Below are 21,412 nucleotides of genomic sequence, written 5' to 3' on the forward strand. Positions count from 1 at the left end.
GTAATCTCCAGTTCCATCTATGTTGCTGCAAATGGCATTATTTAATTCTTTTTATGGCTGAGAAATATTCCATTGTGTATATGTACCATATCTTCTTTACCCATTTATTGCCAATGGCATTTGAGTGGCTTCCATGTCTTGGCTAGCCTAGAGATTAAATTCCAAACCCTTTAACATGGTGTAGACTGCCTTCTCACACCAAATACTTGAAACATCTTTCCAAACTCACATTCACCTACTGACTTACACTCTACACCTATCACTCATCTCATACATATCAGGAGATCATTTACCTCCAGGTCTTCAGTTATGCCTTCCCTTTGCCAGGATAGTGGAGGCGGAACATTGCAGTTCCAGACAAACTACTTAATATCTCCTAAAATTCTGCTCAAAAGTTACCTAACTTTTGAAACCACCTGAACTCTTTGCCATTTTATTTTCAGACATGTTAAGGGGTTTCTTGAGCTAGGCATCTTGGCTTCTCCATTAGAAAAGTTCTAATATTTTGTGCCATTTTTCTAAGCCTAAGTTTCTTTATCAACCTAACGATGATAATCATGCTGTTCTCTACCTTATAGAGTTACTGTGGAGATGCATCAGGTAATTAACCACGCCTGGTTGGGGCTGGGTATCTTCTGCAGTCCTTTTACAGGTTCAGGTCGGTTAACGTCTGCAGCTCCTTCAGACAGTACATGGTAATACTATGCTCATCTGGGATCAGCCTCACTTTGCATCTCTCCAAAGCACCTTAAGTGTGGAATAAATTAATTTTCAGCATGTTAGATGCAGTCTCAAGGTAATTTTCCATGATTCTTCCCAGCAGGGAGGCTTTGAAATAACATCCCTCTTCTAATTAGTACTATGTACTATGCTGTGCTCATCAGCAGATGGGATTTATCCTTGCACATTTGGACTTGACAGAGGTCAGCCCTCAACTCTCTCTACATGTCCTTGTGTGCTCCTGACAAGCTGGCCTCTTTCCTTTCCTTCTTTCCCAGCCCTTCTCATCATACCCTACCTCTTAGTCTAGCCAGATCCTTAGCTCATTGGCTGAAATTAATTATGATATCAGGCTGGAGTTTTGAGACTTGGAAGGACTTCATTCTCTGTTTAGATTTCATTTCTGACCAGAGTCATCAAGCTGTCCCATTATCAAAGATGCCATATTTACTGTCCCCAGACAATAGAGGACATGGGAACAGGGACCTTCCTAACCTTTTCTCTGCCCCTTAGAGCCATTCTTGGGTTCAGTTCCATTAAAAAAAAATAATGTAACTAGGATTAATAGCATGAACATTTATTACTATCACTAGCATCTTTGCCTTTCATGTCATTATTAGACCTCTTTCACAGAAGAGAAAACTAAGCTTGAGAGGTTAAGTAAGTAGCCCAAATTCACACAGTTCCCAAGTGGCAGCATCAGAATCCAACCTAGGCTTTACTCCAGAGCTGAGATATTAACCACAATTCCTATACCACGTTTCTGTGTCAGATGGTTATCTCCTTCAAGGTTATTTTCAGATTCAACAGGAAGGAGATTTCTGGATCAAATAGACCTGAATCAGAAATACCTGACATCTTCACAGGAGGGGAGAAATCCCAGGACCTTTGTCTAAGGGCTTCCCAGCCTGTGATCGAGGAGCTTCACATCATGTCTTTCAATGGAAAACCTCCATCCCCAGCCCTTTGGAGAACCCTGCATAGGAGGGAGGCAGCCTGTATTTTCTCCACAAACCACAGGACCCTTCCTTGATGGTTACACAGGATGATCTCAGCAAAGCTGACAAGATGTTTCCATATTTGTTAAACAAGAACCATTTGTTTAGCTCAGGAGCATCTGTTGAATAAACAAGATATCTGATGTGCCATTTGCTCATTGGAAATTAACAAACCCTTTAAAAATGGCAATTTGTCAGGAGTTATATGAGGCAGAATTCATTCTCAGCAAGTGCACAAATTGAAACTTCCTTCCTGGGTTTTCTAGAATCCCCCAGAGCTAGTTGTACAGAAAAAGTTCAGTTTAATTTTGCCATCATTAAGGAAAATATGCAGACATGTTGGGGGAAGTGAGGCAAGTGTCCTGTTGAGGAAATGAAGGACCCTGGAGAATGTGTCCTCCAGAACAGTTGGTGGGAGCTAGCCCCCTTCTGGTTTGTTTTTCCATTCGGAAAATGTATGTCCTCTGGTTGGGAGGCACTTTTTTTTTTCTTTTTTTTCCCCTTCTTCCATGCTGTTTCCAAGAATCATTTGGTAAACTTGTCATTAGCCAGCATCATTCCTGTATGTGGCTACCTGTGGGGAGGGAATGGAGGAGGGGAGGGTTTAACTTACTATAAGAATAAAGGAGATAAGGAAAATAGTGAAATGAAAAGGCTGTCACATCTCTTAGGGATGTAGTGCCTACTACTAGAACACTGGCTAAAATGAAGTCTGAGTATAATCCTATTTTCCCCATGAAACACAAGTGATTCACAGTGTTGGCCCATTTTGAATTCATCCTTGAATGACCACAATGTGCTGGCCCCAGGTGCCCCAAGCAGAAGGGACAGTGAGTGATAGTTAGCATTTACCAAGTGCAGGTGCCACGCTAAGCACATCACTGGCATCATTTAGTTATATGCCCACAAACCTGTTCTGTTACTCCCATCTACAGATGAGGAAACCAAAGCTTAGAAACAGGTAGATATGGGATTTAGACTCATACAGTCTGGATTCCCATTGATGTGGTCATGATGTTGTATTGTCTCTGTTAGTCTGAAGAATCAGGGTCCCTGGGATGCTAGGTGTGAAGACTGAGTAGGGCAGGCTCCATGCTCAGGAGCCCTGCTCTGGGCCAGAGCAGAAATATATTCAGCAAGATCTTCCTGAGATTCCTGGGAAATGTTGGCTGGCTTGAGGCTGATAAGCTGTTCTTTGGTGCTTAGTCACTTAGCCATGTCAGACTCTTTGTGACCCCATGGACTATAGCCACCAGGTTCCTCTATCCATGGGAATTCTCCATACAAGAATAGTGGAGTGGGTTGCCATGCCCTCCTCCAGGGGATCTTCCCAACCCAGGGATCGAACCTGGGTCTCCCACATTGCAGGCAGATTCTTTACTGTCTGAGCCGCCAGGGAAGACCAAGAATACTGGAGTGGGTAGCCTATCCCTCCTCCAGGGGATCTTCCCAACCCAGGAGTTGAACTGGGGTCTCCTGCATTGCAGGCAGATTCTTTACCAGCTGAGGTACCAGGGAAGCCCCGATTTTTGCTGGATTACAATTCAATTCTTTATTTAGAGGGTCTTTGTGGGTGGGAGGGTCTATTGAAGCAGGCAAGTTCTCAGGCTTTATATAAGTGAGTCCCTGTGGACTCTAGTTAGAAGCTAAGGAATTAGCTGACTCTGGGCCCAGAGCAACTTGCTGCCTCATCTCCTCACATTAGCCCTCTTAGCAATTGATCTTGTAAACTTTCTGAATCAGAGAAATTAAAGATGAAAAAGGGCCTATTAACTGATGTTGCTCCAGCCCTGGACTAAGCAGAATGGCTCCCAGGAGAGGAATTCAGAGCATCTGGTTCAGTTTAATTGTAATTGTCCCAGAGGGTCTGACTTCTTGCTCTTCCCCCAGGCAGCCCTTCTCCAGGCCGGCAGATGCAGGTGTGAGTGATGTCTCAGAGGAGTACGCTGTCCTGTGCCAGGGCTCTGAGTCCTCACCTCGGTCTCAGTTTCCAGGGCTTGGGAGTTTTCATGTGTTGCCTCTGGAATGTGCTGGGGCTTTCGGGGTAGATGAAATAGCTCTAACTCCTAGATAGAAGCTGGTGATTTTACCTGTTTCTCCTCTTAGCCAGGAGATGTGCCTCCAGCAGTGTCTATGCAGGTAAAAGGGAGTGTGGGGGCTTGGAACAGAAGTGGGAGTCAAAGACTGACAATACACTGGGAAGACCTGGCATGAGTTGTTGAGTATTCCTAAGCCTAGGAATGTCTTACTATCAAAGCCTTACTATCACAGACTTTGATCCTCACAACAACCCTTAGAAGTAAGTATGTTATTATTCTCTTAACAGAGAAGGGGATTTTGAGGCTCAGAGAGGTCAGATGAGTGTCAAGGTCACATAACTTGGTGGGGGAGCTAGAATCAGAGAGAGCTTGGGCTGCAAAGCCCCCTCTTGTCCCTGCTTATTAGTGAAATGCACTGAACAAGATAGAAATGCAGAAGAGGAAGAGACAGGAAGGGACTGGTGCTGACTTTGAGTTGAAATGGCTGATACTCAGATCAACCAGGTTTAGTGTCCTGAACTGGGAAGCCTGGGCATGTGGCATGAGCTCTCTGTGCAGGTCTCAGGTGCAGAGATCTTACAGTGTTTGCAAATCTGTTAATACGTAGGCTGTGTTCCCTTCCAGGCCTAGGAAAGTGGGTAATTCACTCATATACCCTCTGCTTAGAGAGTGAGGCTGCTGGGCAAAGGTGTTCAGTGACTGATCCTTGCATCTTAAGTGCAGCTGGTTGGCATTCGTTGGCTCTGCTGCCCCTCCCTAGATCTCCTCACTTGTTACTGAAGGAGATCTTTGATTCTTTCAGTTACTTTTTTTTGGGCTGCTATTGGCTGAGGGTCTGGACATTGCCATGAGCTGCTGGTGGTTGATTTTAGATCCCAGGATATTATTCAGGAAGGGCAGGCCTATGTAGATAGATGAGTGTCTTGGGTCCTGGCACACATGCAGGGTGAGAAGCATGAGTGAGACCCCTGAATGTAGAAATCAGAGAAGTACAGAAAGGGAACTGGGGATCAGGGATGGGGGTGGGAGGGATCATCAAAGAACTGCCTGTGCCACAGTTGGTCCCCAAGTTGTCCCTAAAAGAGTTGTTTGAAGGAACAGGAGACTGTACACTTTTATTTTCCATCCATCCATGCCTTGTGTTTCTAGGATTAGTTTGATCTGTGTCACTCTTTGGGACACATGCAGTAAAAGGAAGCTCTGTTGAGGTTAACTAATGGGATCATTTGAATCTTCTCTCATCTCCTTTTCCAGCTGAAGAATCTTGGGTAAGCCACTTAAATCCTCAGGATCTCTCTTTATGCATTTATTTTTTTGGATCATGCGGTAGCTCTGTTTTTAATTTTTTGAGGAACCTCCATACAGTTTTCCATAGTGCTGGCAATTTAATTCCCAGCAACAGTGCAATAAAATTTTCTTGTTCTACATCCTTGCCAACACTTGTTATTTCTTGTCTTGTTGAAAATAGCCATTTTAACACGTGTGAAGTAACGTCTCATTGTGATTTTGCTTTGTGTTTCCTTGATGATTATTGATGTTGAACATCTTTTTGTATACCCTTTGGCTTTCTTTATACATTTATGCATTTTCAGTTTTGGGCAATACATGCTTCATAGATTTCTTGTTAGAATTAAATGATGTAATGATGTAAAGAAATGAGGTGCCTGGAACATTGTAGCTGATAAACATGTGTTGGCTATTTTCTCACCTCCCTCCTCCTTTCTCCAGTGAATGGCAGGCTCCATGGTACATCATAGAATGTCCTCCAGGGCCGAGTCCAGTGGACCTGGGTTTAAATCTGAGAGCTGCCACTTATTAGCTGTGATGACTTAGACAATCCACCAACCTAGCTCCTCTGAGCCTGTAGTCCCTGGCTAGTGAAATGCAGACAAAAATTAGAAGTTTTGATCATTGGTTGAACCTCATGATTAGGTACCAGCTTTATGCTAGGAAGTGGATTCACCATGGTGGACAAAGCAAGGCCCCCTCCCTTTAGGAAACGTACATTCTCGAGGAGAGGCAGGCATTATTCAAATAACCACACCAATTATTATGTCTTAAATAGTATCACACACAATGCCTCATATCACAGGGACCATAGCATAGCACACACATACTAGCTATCAGTACCTGAGCATCAGTGATGCTGTGGTTACCGTCTTCTTCATGAGGGTCCCATGTGATTACAGCCTCTTTCCTCACATAATTTCCTGTTGTCTTCCAGACCCATTTATACACATGAACCCATGTGTATAAAGCAGAGACCCTTTTCTCTAACTATTCCTTTCAGCCCCGGTTAGGTCTGGCACAGCCATTAATTAGTAAGGCTTTCCCATGAAGTGGCTGTCTTTGTAGGCTCTAAGCAAGCATGTCCATGCTACCATAATGTACCAGAATGTGTGCCCCTAACAGTCCTGAGGCAAAGATCAGGAAATTCTGTTTTTATTCTCTTCAGAGCTAAGATACAATTAAAAATGTTACCACAGTAATTGGCAACATCCATTAACTTGATGAGAATTGCCAGAGGCAGCACATTTTTCCCCCCTTCTGCACATTATTAGTCTATAAATATACCTGGTTCCTTTCTCTTTCTTCTCTAGAATTTCTACAAAATATCCACCCAAGCTGTCTCCTTAATGCCCTTTGCCTTTTAAAATTAACTCTCTCAGTTCCTCCAGTACTTCCAGTCCATACCACACAATCTTGCATCTAATTACATGTGCTGATGTACGGGGAAGCAGCTGGGGAAAGCCCACAGCACTGAGAGCTCTGGGCTCAGAGTCAGCAGAGTCTGGTGGGAACCCCAGCTTCACCTGGTTATCTTGAGTGACTTTGGCTTGGGGTTTGATCATCTGCAAAATGGGAACAATACCTGCTAGGAATAAAACAGTGAGATTTCAGGAGGATGATGGGAAGGTACTCTGTAAACTCTTGCGTGTGGGGCCCTCCAGATCACTGGTCACCAGCAGTAACTTTGTCTTCCTGCTCCCCCCTTGGTCTTCTGGTCCCCATAGAGGTGCAGGGTAGATGGGATTTGGTGGCACAAGACTGTTGAGAAAAGCCCTCTTCAGCTGCAGCTGCACCCTGCCAGTGGCTAGCAACACCTCAGGGACCTTCCCAGCAGGAGGTTCCTCTCCCTTCTGATGCACTCACTTGATTAGAAAGATATCCCACCCCTGCCTCAAAGAAGTAGGGCAGAGCAGGATGGAACAGGGGCAAAGGAAGAGCTCATGTACCTCCATCCTCCACAGCCACAGAGCCTCTCAATGCCAGAGGGCAGAGGGGGAGGGGATCCTGGCATCACCCACCCCACACCTGGCAAGCCCTGTGATTTTCAGAGAGAGGAACTGTGCCCAGAGGGGTCAAGTGGCATAGCCAAAGCCACAGTGCTAGACTGTGACCAGAACTAAGGTCTTTGCCCCAGCCCAGTGCTCTTTCTCCTACACTCCAATGCAAGTTTTCCTTAGACACTTTTGAAAGGTTGTTGTTGAACCATGTAAAGATGCTGGGATTCTTGGCCTCCAGAGGAGAAGAATTCAATCTGGGGCAAGAGACGAGGCTTGATCACTCAGAGCTTTTGTGTAATAAAGTTTTATTAAAGTATAAAGGAGATAGAGAAAGCTTCTGACATAGACATCAGAAGGGGGCAGAAAGAGTACTCCCTTGCTAGTGTTAGCAATGGAGTTATATACTCTCCAATGAATCCAAAGAATGTCTGGAGGTTGTAAAGACCTCACCAGACCTACTCCCATAATTTACATTTTAAGATAACAGGATTAGCCAGAAGGTTTAATCCAGAGACTATCTTCAGGCAGGATACATTATTGTTATACAATCCTAAGGAATGTCGAGGAAAGAAAAGTTTGTCCTTTCTTCCTCTTTGAGAATTCCAGACCCCTCTCTCCTTGGGGACCCCTAGACTTCTTATCAACCTGCCTAGGAAATGACTTTCTACACAATCAGTGGTATTCAGATGAGTGTATGTATGTGTGCACATCTTTGTGTGTGTCTGAATGTAAGATGCCAGGAACCATTGGGAATATTCTCTAAATATATGCATATGCTATTTCATGTTCATCAAGACAAAACAAGGAAGTTTTGACTCTTATGGAAAATTATAGGTTTAGAGAGGTTAAGTAACTTGCTCAAAGTCACACAGCTAATAGATATAGAGCTAGGATTAGAACCTAGGGCTGATGATTCCAAAGCTCCTTACTACTGGACATAGAAGAGACAAGTTCTTGTCCTAAAAAAAGACTATGGGTTAAAAATAATACCTAGTGTGATCAGGCAACCCCAGTAAACACTGACTGTGTCATCCCAGACTCCAGTTTAGGAAATGTGGGGCAGTGAAACTTCTTTTTTTAATAAGATAATATGATTTTTCTCATTAAAAAAAATTATTTACTTTTAATTGAAGGATAATTGTTTTACAATATTGTATTGGTTTCTGCCTTACATCATCATGTGTCAGCCATAGGTATGCATATGTCCCTTCCCTCCTGAACCTTCATCCCAGCTCCTACCCCATCCCACTCCTCTAGGTTGTCACAGAGCCCTGGTTTGAGTTCCCTAAGTCACACAGCAAATTCCCACTGGCTATCTATTTTACATATGGTAATCTATATGTTTCCATGCTACTCTCTCTATTTGTCCCACTCTCTCCTTCTCCAGTCCCCCAGCCCGCAGGGAGACTTTTGTTCCTTCCTAATTGTCTTTGAGCTGTTTCAAATCCTAAAGGATGATGCTGTGAAAGTGCTGCACTCAATATGCCAGGAAACTTGGAAAACTCAGCAGTGGCCACAGGACTGAAAAAGTCAGTTTTCATTCCAATCCCAAAGAAAGGCAATGCCAAAGAATGTTCAAACTACTGCACAGTTGCACTCATTCACACGCTAGCAAAGTAATGCTCAAAATTCTCCAAACCAGGCTTCAACAGTACGTGATTGGTGAACTTCCAGATGTTCAAGCTGGATTTAGAAAAGACAAAGGAACCAGAGATCAAATTGCCAACATCCACTGGATCATCAAAAAAGCAAGAGAGTTCCATAAAAACATCTACTTCTGCTTTATTGACTATGCCAAAGCCTTTGACTGTGTGGATCATAATAAACTGTGGAAAATTCTTGAAGAGATGGGAATACCACACCACCTTACCTGCCTCCTGAGAAATCTGTATTCAAGTCAAGAAGCAAAAGTTAGAACTGGACATGGAATAACAGACTGGTTCCAAATTGGGAAAGGAGTACATCAAGGCTGTATATTGTCACCCTGCTTATTTAACTTACATGCGGAATAAAGCATGCAAAATGCCAGGCTGGGTAAAGCACAAGCTGGAATCAAGATAGCCTGGAAAAATATCGATAACCTTAGATGCACAGATGACACCACCCTTATGGCAAAAAGTGAAGAAGAACTAAAGAGCCTCTTGATGAAAGTGAAAGAGGACAATGAAAAAGTTGGCTTAAAACTCAACATTTAAAAAACTAAGATTATGGCATCCGGTCCCATCACTTCATGGCAAATAGATGGGAAAACAATGGAAACAGTGACTGACTTTATTTTTTGTGCTTAAAAATCACTGCCTGTGGATGGTGATTGCAGCCATGAAATTAAAAGACGCTTGCTACTTGGAAGGTAAGTTATGACCAACCTAGACAGCATATTAAAAAGCAGAGACATTACTTTGCCAACAAAGATCTGTCTAGTCAAAGTTATGGTTTTTCCAGTAGTCATATATGGATGTGAGAGTTGGACCATAAAGAAAGCTGAGCACCAAAGAATTGATACTTTTGAACTGTGGTGTTGGAGAAGACTCTTGAGAGTCCCTTGGACTGCAAGGTGATCAAATCAGTCAATCCTGAAGGAAATCAGTCCTGAGTATTCATTGGAAGTATTGATGCTGAAGCTGAAAGTCCAATACTTTGACCACCTGATGTGAAGAACTGACACATTGGAAAAGACCCTGATGCTGGGAAAGATTGAAGGCGGGAGGAGAAGAGACGACAGAGGATGAGATGGTTGGATGGCATGGCCAAGTCGATGGACACGAGTTTGAGTAAGCTCCGGGAGTTGGTGATGGATAGGGAAGCCTTGCGTGCTGCAGTCCATGGGGTTGCAAAGAGTCAAACACGACTGAGTGACTGAACTGAATTGAATTGTTTTTATTTAACTGATCTCTATTCTTTATTATATATTTATACCCTATTTCTCTCTCAAATTATATCCTACCCCACTTTCTAACCCCTCCACTACCTCTGGCTCCTGACCCTCATTTTTCTGTTGGGGTCCATGCTGGATACACAAGAAGCATTTGGGAAGTTTCAGGTATTGGCTCAGGACCTCAGTGAATGAGGACATGAGAGGATTCCCACAATGCACTGCCATTTGGGGGTCACACAACACATGTTGTGATATGTTAAGCATATCCCATAGAAACCAAAAATAAATAAAGATAAAGCAACATTCTTCAGTTGTTCTAAGTTTTAAAAAATTGTATTGGAGTACAGTTGATTCAGTTGTCCCTGGTGGCTCAGATAGTAAAGAATCTGCCTGCAATGTAGGAGCCCCAGGTTCAATCCCTGGGTCTGGAAAATCCCCTAAAGAGGGGAATGGCTACCCACTCCCATATTCTTGCCTGGAAAATCACATGGACAGAGGAGTCTGGCAGACTATAGTCCATGGGGTTGCAAAAAGAGTCAGACGTGACTGAGCGACTAACATTTAACTTACAGTTGATTTGCAATATTGTGTTAGTTCCTGCTGGACAGCAAAGTGAATCAGTTACACATATACATATATCCTCTTTTTTAAAAGATGCTTTTCCCATATGGGTCATTACAGAGTATTGAGTAGCGTTCCCTGTGATGTATGGCTGGTTCTTATTATCTATTTTATTATACATAGTAGTGTGTATATGTCAGTCCCAATCTCCCAATAAAACATTTTTAAAAAGTATAGACTTTTCTAAGTAGCAGTTTATAAAAGATGTTTTAATAGAAATTAACTTCTAAAGAAATAGAGTGAATGTACCTACAGAAAGACAGGAATTTGTCCAATGTTATGGAATGTCACAGATTTTAGTTTGCAGGAAGCAATTCATAATTCCTGGCATGGTGGCTTTTCACTGACTTCAGATCCTTTCTTATTCTGTCTCCAAAGTGGTCTCTTATGACTACTGCTCAGTATTCTCCTCCCCATCATGTCTATTTGCACCATCACGCCTTGGGCCATATCATCCCTCTCTCCCTTCTGACTTTCCAATCCCACACATTCTTCAAGCCTTCTCCTTGTTTCCCCATCGCTGTGAAACCCTACCTGATCCACTGCACCTTTCCAATAAGACTGAAATTCCCTCTGTGTGTTACCCCATAAATACCTATTAAAGGTACTCTCAGGAGATAGGTAGTGGGATCTGAGAATGAACATTCCAAAATCTAATGGCTGGGAATAACAGCATTGCATGTTCTTTGCAGTCCCTCTACAAATGAGGCAATGTGCTTGGTCTGTTTAATAGGATCAAATAGTTTTCTATGAGCAGCCTTTCCTTAAGCTGTGATCATATGACATGATCTTGTTTTCTAGAGCTATGCTAGTCTATAGCCCATATGTATGTAGAAAACAAATGGGCTGTGTGGTAGACTGGTTGGCAGCTTCCTAAGTGCTCACACATAGTGAGTATTCAGTAAGCACTTGCAAAGGGATTACTGGTTATAGTCCTAGTAGACCAGCTGTTCAGTTGCATTCAGGGAAAACCTCATGGATTGTCATTATATTAGCACAGTCACAAACCCCAGTGACCAAAGCTTAGCTTCAAATTGCTACTGCCAGCATGAGCATGATATTAGCTATGGTTCACTGAGATTCTTCATTTGAGTTCAAACTCCTCATCTGTTGCAAGTGACCTCCTGATGTGTGTATGCCTTGTCCTGAAAATAGTTCATGTGACTGCTGAATTTCATTCTAGCCATTTAGAATTTAGAAAGGTATTATATTAAATTAGACCATGTAGTTTCTCTTTCCTTCCTTCCTCCCTGGCCCTTGCCTTCCTTCCTCCTTCCTTCCCTCTCTCTTGCTGTTCCTCCCTCCCTCCCTTCAATACTGCTTCTCTGATAAGGAATGCTATACTTATGTCCCTGGATAAACCTGTATCTTCTTATATATCTTTACATGTTATGAAAAATACTTAGTCTACCACATGAGATGCTCTCTGATATTTCCATTCCATATTTTATAAAAAATAATTGGGGTTTGATCCACTAGATGTATTTTACAATCCACCAGTAGAACAATAGCCTATTGTTAGAGACATACTGATATAGTAATCAGTAGCCCTTTTAATTTTCTGGGAGCACCAGAATGCTGAAGGAACAGTAGCTAACCCTTATGTCCAGAAACGGCTCTGCACATGCTGAGCAACTTTTAGAGAGCATATTAATGATGATTCTGGGTATGGGAAACAGTAACTAATTTTGTTGTTGTTCACTTGCTCAGTCATGTCTGACTCTCTGTGGCCCCATGGACTGCAAAGTGCCAAGCTTCCCTGTCTTTCACCATCTCACAGAGCTTGCTGAAACTCATGTCCATTGAGTTGGTGACGCCATCCAACCATCTCATCCTCTGTCTTCCCCTTCTCCTCCTGGCTCAATCTTTCCCAGCATCAGGGTCTTTTCCAATGAGTCAGTTATTCGCATCAGGTGGCCAAAGTATTGGAGCTTCAGCTTCAGCATCAGTCCTTCCAGTGAATATTTTAGGTTTAATTTCCTTTAGGATTGATTGGTTTGATCTCTGTGCTTATTGAGAGAGAGAGAGAGATAAAGAGAAAGAGAGAGAGACATTATTAGAATCCCAGAAAGGGAATGCATTTAGACCTCACAAAGGTCCCTATCCCATAACCTCACAAAGTGCCTTCTTTCTTTCTTTCTTTTTTTCTTCTCGTCTCTGCTTCTCTCTTCTTTCTGGCTGAATAGTTGAAGGTGTCCAAGACAACTTTCTCCGAGTCTCATGCTACAGTTTCTCAAAGCAGTCCTAAAGTCTGGGAAACGTGTCTCTGAACCAGCTTCGGTGAGGATCTACCCTGGTCTAATCGGCTATAGACAGGAACAGAGCCATGTAGTACAACATGGGCATAGGGTTCTACACCTAGAAATCTGTGGATCTGGGAGGAGCCAGCAGTTGACCGAGGCAGGGATTATTGTGATGCAGAAAGAGGGTTCCCAGAGTGCCCACTAGAGGAGCTGTATTCATTTGAGCTAGATAAGATCCCTGGGTTTTTGTGGCCCTAGTGTTTTCAAAGGATGGTCGTGCATTTGCCAAGCAAATCACAGATGACTGTGTTTGACAGATCCAATATTGCTTTGAGGATAAATGGTGAAAATAACAGCATAATAATGGAAAATGAAGACTTTATTTACTTAATTGCCTAGAGATTAATTAAACAGATGAAATCTGTTCCACCATATTATGGAACCGTTTTCAACATTTATCCTAAACATACTGTTGGGGTTATTACTACTTTCATTTCTGTGTTCATCTTTCTACTCAGGCAATATTTAATAATACAGAGCAAGAAGGCACAATGGTAGGTGCTAGTGGAAAAATAATTTAATCAGATCTAAATTGTATCTTTAGGGACAGTACAATAAAGAAGGAGAAAAAAAATTGAGGTACACAGATAATTGATGGTGGCACAAACGAATTATGTATGAATCTGAGATCCATCTCTTTCTCACTCTGTACCAATGATTAGGCAATTTGCCATCTCAAAATTTTCATTTCCTCATCTGAAAAAATTATACTGCCAATTTCAAAAGTTTGTTTAAGAATTAAGAGAGACAACATATTAAATTAATAATAAAAGGGGCCTTTCCTGAAGGTCCAGTGGTTAGCACTCTGTGCTTCCACTACAGGGAGTGTGGGTTCGATTCCTGGTTGGGGAACTAAGATCCCACATGCCACATGGCCAAAACAAAGATGATAATAACATTTTTGGTACATTAGATACTCAATAAATATTACACTTAAAAAGTATTAGTTCCACATAATGTGAGCTGTATATTAGTAAGCATTACATAGAGTTAGTTGTTGATGTATGCCTCTATTTGAAATGTTTACATGCATTTAGTTCTCATAAAAACAATGAAAAGGGTGCTATTATGATATCCCCAGTGTGCAGATTACAAAAATGCAGCAAGGAGATTGAGTTAATTGCCTGTGATCCCAAGGCAACTGAGTGATGGAGCTGAGACTCTAACTCAGAGTGTCTGATTCTGGAATGTATGCTTTTAACTACCCCACTGATATATAAAAAGGAAGGGATATTTCAGCTTGGTTTGTGAAGGTTGCATTTCAATCTCTAATGAGTGATTTTCAACTCTGACTGCACATCCTTATCACTCACGAGCATCTAAAAGCTATTGATTCCTGGATGATACTCCAGGGTAGTGGTTCTCAGAGTGTGTTCCCTGACCATCAACATCATATGTTTTATGTATTTGCTAAGAATGCAAATTATTGAGCCCTACCCCAGACCTCTCAAATACAAAACTCTGAGGGCTGAGCCTAGCATCTGTTTTAATAAAAAGATTCTGATGTAGCTAAAATGTGAGAGGACTATTGCTCCAGACCAATGAAACCAGAATTTACGGGATTGGGACCTGTGCATTGGTATTCAATATTTTTAGAAAGTTTCTCATGGCAATATAATGTTTAGTCAAGATCAGGAGGCTTTCATGGAATGTGGTATTGAGTTTTACCATAAGTGGGGATGGAGAAGGAAATGGCAACCCACTCCAGTGTTCTTGCCTGGAGAATCCCAGGGATGGGGGAGCCTGATGGGCTGCCGTCTATGGGGTCGCACAGAGTCGGACACGACTGAAGCGACTTAGCAGCAGCAGCAGCAGCATAAGTGGGGAATATGCAGAAGGAAATTTCCAGGTGGAGGGTCAATTTGAGCCAAAACACCAAGGACGAGAATGTTGGTGGTGTGAGCTGGAGAAATGTGTTGAGACAAGATTATCTTGAAATTTAACAGTCTAGCAAATCATTTTGTCAAGCATTTGTCCTTTGTCCCTCCAATACCTCCCTGATGCACACACCAATATCCAGTGTTCTTATTTCTGGGGAAGATTTTTCTCTAGAATTCACATCCACAAGGAGAGAAAAACACACCAGAGTTTCGCTCTGTCACTTCCTCACGGCAGCCCATGTGCTACAAAGAGGCTGTCCTGAAGTTCTGAACTGGATTTTAGAGCCACGTGACACTGGCTAATAACTGTGTGTCTTTGGACAGTTGTGTGAAGCTCAGTTTTCTCATCTGCTTAATGAAGGGACTGAACGAGATCATGGGCTCACAGTTGCGCCCAGCTCTCTTGGGCATGGTTGTCTGGGTGAGCCATTCCTGATTCCTGATAAGTTCCTGTTTGATCTATTGCACATGTTAGAACTTGGAGACTGTATATGAACAGAGAATTCAGTTGCTAAAAATAAGTTTGAAAGCCACTTGTCCTTTTCCAGGTACTTCCATCAGTAACAGCTGCACTTCCGTCGTAGCATCTGTGAGCATGTGGTTCTGACATAACATCTGTGAGCATGTGGTTCCAGGCGCCACATGAAGTTTCAGTTTCTTCCCTGGAGGCTTGGCTGTGGCTTCTTATGTCCTTTTGTCCTCTGTGTCCTTGGTCCTTGCTCAGATCAAGAACTCTCAATTTTGGAGAAGAATCCCTATCTTTCCCCTTTAGGATTTCAAATGATCCTGTGTGCTGATGCTGAGTTTGGTAATTTTTATAAAACTAAATATTGTAAAGGTAAAAAAAAAAAAAAAAAGAATAAAAAAAATAAAGATATCTTTCTTTCACTGAAAAAAAAACAAAAAAAAAAAAACAAAAAAAAAACTAAATAGCCCCAGGAGGAAACCACTTCACACGTTACTCAGGTCTGTGTAGATTCTTTTCTGTTTTCTCATCAGTTGAGTAATTTTCATGATAAAAAATGATCTGGGACATAGACAGGAAACTGAGATCTTGTTTGAGCCTAAGAAAAGTTTTCTTTAAGACCCAAAAGTGAGCTCAGGGCTTACTTGGGGCCTTATGAAGTTTTGCTTGAGTGAAAGTGTTGTAATCATTTATTCAAAACATATTTGTTGATGGTCTACCAAGGATGTTACCAAGGATTAAAAAAAAATCGAATCCTACTTCTTTGAAATTTGTATCTAAGTAAAGCACTGGTCATAACAAACTCTCTCTACCAACAACACAAAAGAAGACTCTACACATGGACATCACCAGATAGTCAACACCAAAATCAGATTGATTATATTCTTTGCAGCCAAAGATGGAGAAGCTCTGTACAGTCAGCAAAAACAAAACCAGGAGCTGACTGTGGCTCAGATCATGAACTCCTTATTGCCAAATTCAGACTTAAATGGAAGAAAGTAGGGAAAACCACTAGACCATTCAGGTATGACCTAAATCAAATCCCTTATGATTATACAGTGGAAGTGAGAAATAGATTTAAGGGACTAGATAGACAGAGTGCCTGATGAACTATGGACGGAGGTTTGTGACATTGTATAGGAGACAGGGATCAAGACCATCTCCATGGAAAAGAAATGCAAAAAAGCAAAATGGCTGTCTGAAGAGGCCTTACAAATAGCTGTGAAAAGAAGAGAAGCAAAAAGCAAAGGAGAAAAGGAAAGATATAAGCTTCTGAATGCAGAGTTCCAAAGAATAGCAAGGAGAGATAAGAAAGCCTTCCTCAGTGATCAGTGCAAAGAAATAGAGGAAAACAATAGAATGGGAAAGACTAGAGATCTCTTCAAGAAAATTAGAGATATCAAGGGAACATTTCATGCAAAGATGAGCTCGATAAAGGACAGAAATGGTATGGACCTAACAGAAGCAGAAGATATTAAGAAGAGGTAGCAAGAATACACAGAAGAACTGTACAAAAAAGAGCTTCACGACCCAGATAATCATGATGGTGTGATCACTGACCTAGAGCCAGACATCCTGGAATGTGAAGTCAAGTGGGCCTTAGAAAGCATCACTACGAACAAAGCTAGTGGAGGTGATGGAATTCCAGTTGAGCTATTTCAAATCCTGAAAGATGATGCTGTGAAAGTGCTGCACTCAATATGCCAGCAATTTGGAAAACTCATCAGTGGCCACAGGGCTGGAAAAGGTCAGTTATCATTCCAATTCCAAAGAAAGGCAGCGCCAAAGAATGCTCAAACTACCCCACGATTGCACTCATCTCACACGCTAGTAAAGTAATGCTCAAAATTCTCCTAGCCAGGCTTCAGCAATACTTGAACCATGAACTTCCAGATGTTCAAGCTGGATTTAGAAAAGGCAGAGGAACCACAGATCAAATTGCCAACATCCCCTGGATCATCAAAAAAGCAAGAGAGTTTCAGAAAAACATCTACTTCTGCTTTATTGACTATGCCAAAGCCTTTGACTGTGTGGATCACAATAAACTGTGGGAAATTCTGAAAGAGATGGGAATACCAGACCACCTGATCTGCCTCTTGAGAAACCTATATGCATGTCAGGAAGCAACAGTTAGAAGTGGACATGGAACAACAGACTGGTTCCAAATAGGAAAAGGAGTACGTCAAGGCTGTATATTGTCACCCTGCTTATTTAACTTCTATGCAGAGTACATCATGAGAAACGCTGGGCTGGATGAAGCACAGGCTGGAATCAAGATTGCTGGGAGAAATATCAATAACCTCAGATATGCAAATGACACCACCCTTATGGCAGAAAGTGAAGGGAACTAAAAAGCCTCTTGAAGAAAGTGAAAGAAGAGAGTGAAAAAGCTGGCTTAAAGCTCAACATTCAGAAAACCTAGATTATGGCATCCAATCCCATCACTTCATGGCAAATAGATGGGGAAACAGTGGAAACAGTGTCAGGCTTTATTTTTTGGGCTCCAATATCACTGCAGATGGTGAGTACAGCCATGAAATTAAAAGACTCTTACTCCTTGGAAGGAAGGTTATGACGAACTTAGATAGTATATTGAAAAGCAGAGATATTACCTTGCCAACAAAGGTCCATCTAGTCAAGGCTATGATTTTTCCAGTGGTCATGTATGGATGTGAGAATTGGACTGTGAAGAAAGCTGAGCATCGACAAATTGATGCTTTTGAACTGTGGTGTTGGAGAAGACTCTTGAGAGTCCCTTGGACTGCAAGGAGATCCAACCAGTCCATCCTAAAGGAGATCAGTCCTGGGTGTTCTTTGGAAGGAATGATGCTAAAGCTGAAACTCCAGTACTTTGGCCACCTCATGTGAAGGGTTGACTCATTGGAAAAGACCCTGATTCTGGGAGGGATTGGTGGCAGGAGGAGAAGGGGACGACAGAGGATGAGATGGCTGGATGGCATCACCAACTCGACGGACATGAGTTTGAGTGAACTCTGGGAGTTGGTGATGGACAGGGAGGCCTGGCATGTTGTGATTCATGGGGTCGCAAAGAGTTGGACACGACTGAGTAACTGAACTGAACTGAACTGAACTGATAGAAGACATACAAGGGCAATTGCATAAGTGATGTGATTAAACCATGCAAAGCAGTGATTCTAGGACTTGGCTGTGCATAGAAATCATCTCAGAGTTTAAGACATGCAGATGCCTTGATCCAACCCCAAAGGTTTTAATTTCATTGGTTTGGGGAGGGCTTCAAGACTCTGGATTTTCCAAGGTTCCCCAGTTACTCTTTCAGGCAGCCAAGTTTGAGAATCACCAAGGTAAGGAAGCAGATAAAGTTCTTCTTTATCTGCTGGAGGGAAGGATGCTGCTGGAAGGAAGAGGCCAACTAAGCAGTGAAGGAACGGTAAGAGGTATCTGGAGAAGAAAAGGGGCAGGGAGAGTGTTGGATACAAGGGCACTGCAGGCAGAAGGGATAGGAGTCAAGACAGCTGGGAGCTGCTCTAGATGGAGAACTAAGTCAGTCAGTCTGTCTAGTTCTGGCCTAGTTCCTGTGTCATCTTAGACACAAGTCCATTGCTCTGTGCCACAGTTTCCCATTCACTCAAATATAACTAATGATAACTGTTCTCCTTACCTTAAGTGTTTTGCTTTAAGGTCAAATGAGATGAGGAAAAATTAAAAGATAGTATATTGATGACCATTAAGCAAAAAATAAAGCACTAGAGTAAAAACCTCTTTCATTTAGCTTCTTTGGGGAAAGAACTATTTCACATAAATGAGCCTTGTCTGTTGCTGAGCACAGGCTTTCTCCAGTACAGTGAGTGGGGGCTATTCTCTAGCTGCAGTGCTTGGGCTTCTCATTGCAGTGGTTTGTTATGTTGTGGAGCACGGGCCCTAGGGCGTGGGGCTCAGTAGTTGTGGTACACGGGCCTAGTTTCCTGGCAGCGTATGGGATCCTCCCAGACCCGGATTGAACTCATGTTCCCTGCACTGACAGGCGGACTCTCAACCACTGGACCACCAGGGAAGCCCACATAAATGAACTTTTTAAGTAACTGAAGTTTAGCTATTCAACACAATGCTGCTGCTTCTGCTAAGTCGCTTCAGTCGTGTCTGACTCTGTGCGACCCCATAGACAGCAGCCCACCAGGCTCCCCCGTCCCTGGGATTCTCCAGGCAAGAACACTGGAGTGGGTTGCCATTTCCTTCTCCAATGCATGAAAGTGAAAAGTGAAAGTGAAGTCGCTCAGTCATGTCCGACTCTTTGAGACCCCATGGATTGCAGCCTACTAGGCTCCTCCATCCATGGGATTTTCAAGGCAAGAGTACTGGAGTGGGTTGCCATTGCCTTCTCCATTCAACACAATAATCATTAACAAAAATCATTTTATTTTTCCTAACATAGGTCATTTGCAGCCCTATTTTCTTAAACTGAGCTAACTGATATCATTAGTCCTCTGCTTCCCGTTTTCTCTGCCTGCAGCCTCTTGACACAGATGTCAGATAGTGAATTGTGATATAATAACAGTTAGGGCCTTAGGACCAGAAGATGCATAGTAGATTTATGGTGTGGAAGATTGGGTTTTGGGTTCTTTGGTCTGTTTTTCATAAGTTTTCTATTTGTCTTGCTATCTGGGTACCAGCTGTTGATTCTCATTGTTTTAATTTGACTTTTCCTTTCTAACTTGCTGCCTCTTATCTATTTAGAACTGAAAAAAACAGAAAACCAATCTTTGAATGAGACTGAAAATAAGAGTAGAAAGACTAAGTGTCCAGTTTTGCTGCAGAGAGTGGGTTATGCGATGTCTTTAGTATGTGAATGTTTTCATGTCTGTGTTGCCTTTCTAAGCTGACTTTCTGGGTCCTACTCTCGCCTGGCTATCTTATGCAAGACTGGGCTCTATATGTGGAAGGTTGGAGGCCCACAGGAATTAGATTATAAAGATTTCTCAGCCTTCCTTTTTCTGGCTGTTGGCCTTAGAATTCTAAGGTTCCCCATTCCTACCACCAGAATTGTGTCCTTGTCAGACCAGATATTGAATATTTATTACCAAATATTTATTGTTTACAAGGTAGAGGTAAGGGAAGGCAGATAGGTCCAAACTCAGGAGGGCAGGAGTGTCTGGAAGCAAACAGCCAGAAGGGAGGTTTAACCACTTTCCCCAGGGAGAAGAAAGTGGTATGGACTATGGCACCTCAGGTGGAAAGGAAGTCATAGAAATAGTCAGGTGCGACATGGCAGAGAGTCAGTGACAGAAGTTTAGACCAGCTTTACTATGGGGCACATTATTCTGTGCTCTTTTTGTTTCTATGTTTTTGAGAGTTAGTGACTCCCTGGCAGAGCTCCAGGACACCTGAGTTGTAACCATTACACGTGGCAGCTGCCAGAGGCCACCACTCTGCAGGGCCTGGGAGTCATCGTATTCTGTGGATCCTCAGTATAAGACAGGCCTCCTTTAGAAAGCAGCTTTCTGAGTAACAACCCCAAATGCCTCCCCACATTGTTGTCAGCTGTCCTTGTCACTGAGCTTCTGACTCTCCTTTCCTCCCCAGGTCAGTGGCCGGACTGGATAAGGAGGCAGACCTGGTGCACATGGAGGTGCGGACAGCGGATGGATGTGAGTGCTGTGGCCGCAGGCGGGGCGGGGAAATCTGCCCGCGGGCCTCTCTCCTCCACCCCCACCAATTTGCATTTTAATGACTTGGGAAGATGAAAAGCCTTGCGCTCCCTTACCGCCATATCCATCTTTATTTCCTAGAGTGGGGGAGAGGCCTTCAGTCCCCAGGGAGACGTTTCATTGAAATAAACTCTCAGGAATGAATTTTCTGGGGATGGGAGTTAATGAGATGAATTTTGAGGCTCCTGTTAGTAATTTCCTGGCATCTTCAGTGTAATTCGAATAGGAATGTCCATAGCTCATCGTGGTATTTTGCATTCACGTGGTGAATTGCAGGGATTGCAAGCTTTAGAAAAACTAAACCTTTACATAGTCAAGATTACGAAAAAAATGTAACTAGAAAAATTATTTGCAAACTATTTGTTCATCTGTTCAGCAAATATTTAGGAATGGCCTACTGTGTGCCAGGCACATTTCTCAGCCCTGGAAATACCATGCTGAGCAAGACCTCTATTGTCCCTGCAAATTAGCAATGGAATCTAGGATTTCACTCCTTAGTCCATCATGCACCTATATGTATCTTAAACAGAATTTGACTG

The 21,412-nt window shown here is 42.6% G+C and overlaps 1 protein-coding gene across 2 annotated transcripts in view; it reads left to right on the forward strand.

Moving 5' to 3' along the window:
* Positions 1 to 21,412, forward strand: part of SORCS3 (sortilin related VPS10 domain containing receptor 3) — a 637,309-nt gene that overhangs the window by 437,080 nt on the left and 178,817 nt on the right. For both annotated transcript variants that reach the window (XM_025274418.2, XM_025274419.2), the window contains exon 6: positions 20,749 to 20,813. In XM_025274418.2, the coding sequence (XP_025130203.2) occupies positions 20,749 to 20,813 (65 nt within the window). The remainder of the gene's footprint in view (positions 1 to 20,748; positions 20,814 to 21,412) is intronic.

This window comes from Bubalus bubalis, chromosome 23 (assembly GCF_019923935.1).
Source record: "Bubalus bubalis isolate 160015118507 breed Murrah chromosome 23, NDDB_SH_1, whole genome shotgun sequence".
NCBI classification, from domain to species: Eukaryota; Metazoa; Chordata; class Mammalia; order Artiodactyla; family Bovidae; genus Bubalus; species Bubalus bubalis.